Raw genomic sequence first — 3,861 nt, forward strand, 5'->3', positions numbered from 1 at the left:
GAAGAGGGCATGAGGTGCTTGGCTGAGATTCATCTCTTGCTGAGCACCCTCCCTTCAGACTGTCCTTCCTGTGCAGCAAGTGTCTGCAGGGTTTGGAGGCAGGAAAGGAATTCTGATCTGTTATAGTTTGTCTCCTCTGTGTGTGTCCTGCACTAAATGCCAAAACACCAACATGCGACATAATGCAGAGAGGGACACAGGCACCGTCTAGGCCTGACAATCCTGTTGGTGTAAAGTAGAATGGACTCCCAACCCCCAACACCCAGGGATCATGTGGAATCACTCACGGTATAAGGTGAAATGTCCAATTACTCCTTTAGTCTTATCACCTTGCTTTATCATTTGTATGGTGTAGGATCCTGTGTCCTTCTGGGTGACATTCTGGATCAGCAGGGATGCATTGGAATATACTGTTTCTCATCCACTCTATGCAGGCCCAACTATAATTGTTTCAGCATCTATTACATATGATGTAATGTAATGGCGGAAGTCCGTTTTTTGCCCTTTGTACCAGATGTAGGCAATAAGATTCTGGGGCAAATTCTGGACAAGTAGAAGAACATCCTTCCCCTCGGAAACTTTGGTTGGCTGTGCTTCAATCGTGACTTGGGCAGTGGTGGGTGTGTTCCAGAAGATTAAAAGTGATGCTAGGATGTGGAGAGAGCATCAGTCAATATTGCGACGTATGTACGGGGGTGAAAAATGGGACTCTGGGTCCTGAGAAGATCTCTTCAATCATCAGTCTTGAAGACACACACACACATACAAACACACACACGCACCCCAGTATGACAGTAGGACACACACATACACCCCTTTTGTGTGTGTGTGAACTACTGTCCTACTGGGTCAAGGTCAGCAGCATGACCCCCATTTCTTCAACCCTTCTTACCTTGTCATATTTCTGTTTGGAATCCTCTTCCCCAGGGATCTTCATGCCTCCCTCCACACCACCCTCAGGTCCTTCTCACATCAGGGCATCCTTAGATTTCTTTCCTGACACCTCCTTCAGAGACCCTGGGTCTTCTATTTCTGACCTTTCCCTGCTCTGCTCCCTCCGGAGCTCTTGTCAACACCTGACCTCACATTCTAGATCTCTTTGCATGTCTGTCTTCCTTCCCATGACAGCGTGAGCTCCTTGAGGAAAGGGACTTTTAGGATCTTGGTTGCACCCCAGTGCCTGGAACAGGCTGCAGACTCCTGTAGATGCGAAAGTTCCCAGGTCCCTCCATGCCTGGGGTGTTTTTTTTCTGTCACCAATTGTTGAGGTTTTTTGGCTGAGGACAGTGTTTCATGCAATGCTTATATTTTCATTTCAAGTGTCATCTGATAATCGTTATTATTATCATTTTTCAAAATGTGGTGTCCAGTGTTGATTAACCAGGAAAACAGAACACTTGGGATTTTCCTACCTCTTACCAATTCCGGTTCAAAGTGATTTTCCTGTTTTGACCCCTGTCCCTCTCTGGTGTATTTTCCCCTATCCAGGCTCCAACAGAGCCTTCTTTTCTGTTTTTGTTTCTTCTTTTCCTTTCCTTTATTATTATTATTTTTTTTTTGGGACAGTCTCATACTGTCACCTAGTCTGTTGTGAAGTGTCATGATTTTGGCTCACTGCAACCTCTGCCTCCCAGGTTCATGTAAATCTCCTGCCTCAGCCTCCCAAGTAGCTAGGATTACAGGAGCACATCACCACACCTGGTTAATTTTTTGTATTTTTAGCAGAGATGGGGCTTCACTGTGTTGACCAGACTGGTCTTGAACTCCTGACTTCATGATCCACCCACCTCAGCCTCCCAAAGTACTTTCTTCTGTTATTTCTTAGAACCCCATCCTCTCCAGGAAAATCCATCCAATCATTCTGCTTCCTCCTCCTGTCCTCTCCCAGGAAGTTCTCTCCTCACCTGTGAGCAGGAGCTCCTTCCAGGTGATATGCAGTGTGCAACGAGGGGCTGAGAGGGGCCCCATGGCCTGTGCTGCCTGTGTGTTCTCCTGTGTGGAGATGAGCCTGGGATCCAGAATCTTTCCTAGCACAGCTGTCAGCTGTGCTGTCCTTCCTCCTTCTGTGCTGGGCCTCTTCCCGGGGCAGGAGCACTTCTCTGGCTCATGGGTGGAGTCTGAGCCCAGGACACCTCTCTGTCCCCTCCCCTCTCAGTCCTGCCTCCTTGTCCCTCCTTCTCTTTTTCCTTTTGTGTGTGTGTCAGGTCCCTGGGAATTGTGGAGGCCTCTGTCTTTTTCAGCAGTGATTCCGTCACCAAACCTCAATGCACACTATGTCCAGAAACACAAACACACACACAAAAGAGACACACACAGTCACACACATACCCTGTAGGTTGGGCAAGCACAGTCCTGGGTCTCAGCCTCCTGCTGTCCCAATGGCTCTGGTTTGAGGTGCACATTCATGCCCTTTGCCCTCTTTCATCCCCATCTGGCTCTCCCCTTCAGTGCAGGAGGCTGGAGCTGCACCAGGTTCCTGTCACAGGTACACCCCATTGTGCTGTGGGTGAGCTGTGTGTCGCCTGGTGAGAGGGACCTTTCCTTTCTCTAATTGTGTCTAGCTTGACTGCAGCTTCCAAGGATGGACATTCAGGACCTGGGTGTCCCAGAGGAAAGTGTCCTTCCTGGAGGTGTGCAGGGTGAATCTCTCATGCCTCTTGGGAGGAGAGGCCTGTGCTGGTTGCTCAGTAGGGACTGTGAGTCCCATGATCAAAGAGACAGTTCTCAGTCACACTATTACTCCCTGGGGTCTGGTGGCTGAGCTGGGGCTCAAGGTTTCTCATTTCTTCTTGACCATCTTTGGTGTCCACCAGGGCAGGAGGATCAAAGCCAGGGGATTAAGGACAAGTCATTTTCATTTTCTCATTCCCAGGGACCAGAACCCAGGATTCTGACTCCAGGGCATGGTATCACACCCTGCTAGTGTCCATGAATGTCATGAGTGCTCATAGTGTCATGTTGCCTTGACATTCATTTTTTAAGGTGTATGTTTATTTGCCTCACATCAGAGGCAGGCCTGGGTCACCATGGCAGTTTTCCATACTGTATCTGGTTCAAGTGGGTCCAGTTGTTGACCAGAGATAAAATCTTAGAGTCATCTCTTCTGCTTGGTGTGCTGGGCTCCCCTCTCTCCAGCTGCTTTCTTTAAACGGATAAATCCGATATTTGCCCTCACATTTAAAGTGACTGCTTCTCAGTCACAGCATGATCTCCTGGTCCCAGTGTTTGCTGCTTGCTTTAAACACATCCATTAAAACTCCCTGCTGCAAACCTCTCAGAAAACACCTGAACTGACTAAAGACATTGGCTTACCGGTCTCTTCTCTCCTCCCTGCCTGGGCTCACTGACCTCTGTATCTGTGGTCTCCAGGTGTGCTGAGTGCTCCCCAGTGTCTGTAAGTAGTAAAAACACTTACACTTTCACGTTGTGGTTGTATCACTATAGCCTCACATGCCATCCAGGGCCTGACATCAAGGCTGCCCTATGGGACCTGTGCTGGTTGAACCCCTGCTGGAGCTCTTGTTTTGGGACCTCTGCTTCTTCTGGGCACAGGAGCTTCCAGCTAACTTGATTGAAAGAGTGATATATGTCATTGAAAACACTGGTTCAGATGATGTATTCATGGGCTTCAGCTGCCGTAACAAACACCTTAGCCTGGGTGAATTAAATAATGGAAATCAATTTTTCACAGTTCTGTGAATAATGTGCTATACTAACCATTTCAAAATGTGCAATCAGGTGGAATTAGCCACATACACAGTGTTCAGTTACCATCACCACTATTTTTCTGAGAAAATTTTTATCATTTTAAACTGAAACTTTGTATCTTTGAAACAATAATAACTCCCTGTATTTTCCACC

General features: G+C 47.7%; 1 protein-coding gene across 1 annotated transcript in view; it reads right to left on the minus strand.

Annotated features, from left to right (window-relative positions):
• Positions 1–2,043, minus strand: part of LOC105533673 (pregnancy-specific beta-1-glycoprotein 3-like) — a 26,700-nt gene extending 24,657 nt beyond the window's left edge. Inside the window, 1 exon segment of the mRNA XM_011972154.1 lies at positions 1,905–2,043. Within this exon segment, the coding sequence (XP_011827544.1) occupies positions 1,905–1,968 (64 nt within the window). The 5' untranslated portion in view covers positions 1,969–2,043.
• Positions 2,044–3,861: the final 1,818 nt, after the last annotated feature.

The sequence above is a fragment of the Mandrillus leucophaeus genome, unplaced genomic scaffold (assembly GCF_000951045.1).
Source record: "Mandrillus leucophaeus isolate KB7577 unplaced genomic scaffold, Mleu.le_1.0 Scaffold1277, whole genome shotgun sequence".
NCBI classification, from domain to species: domain Eukaryota; kingdom Metazoa; phylum Chordata; class Mammalia; order Primates; family Cercopithecidae; genus Mandrillus; species Mandrillus leucophaeus.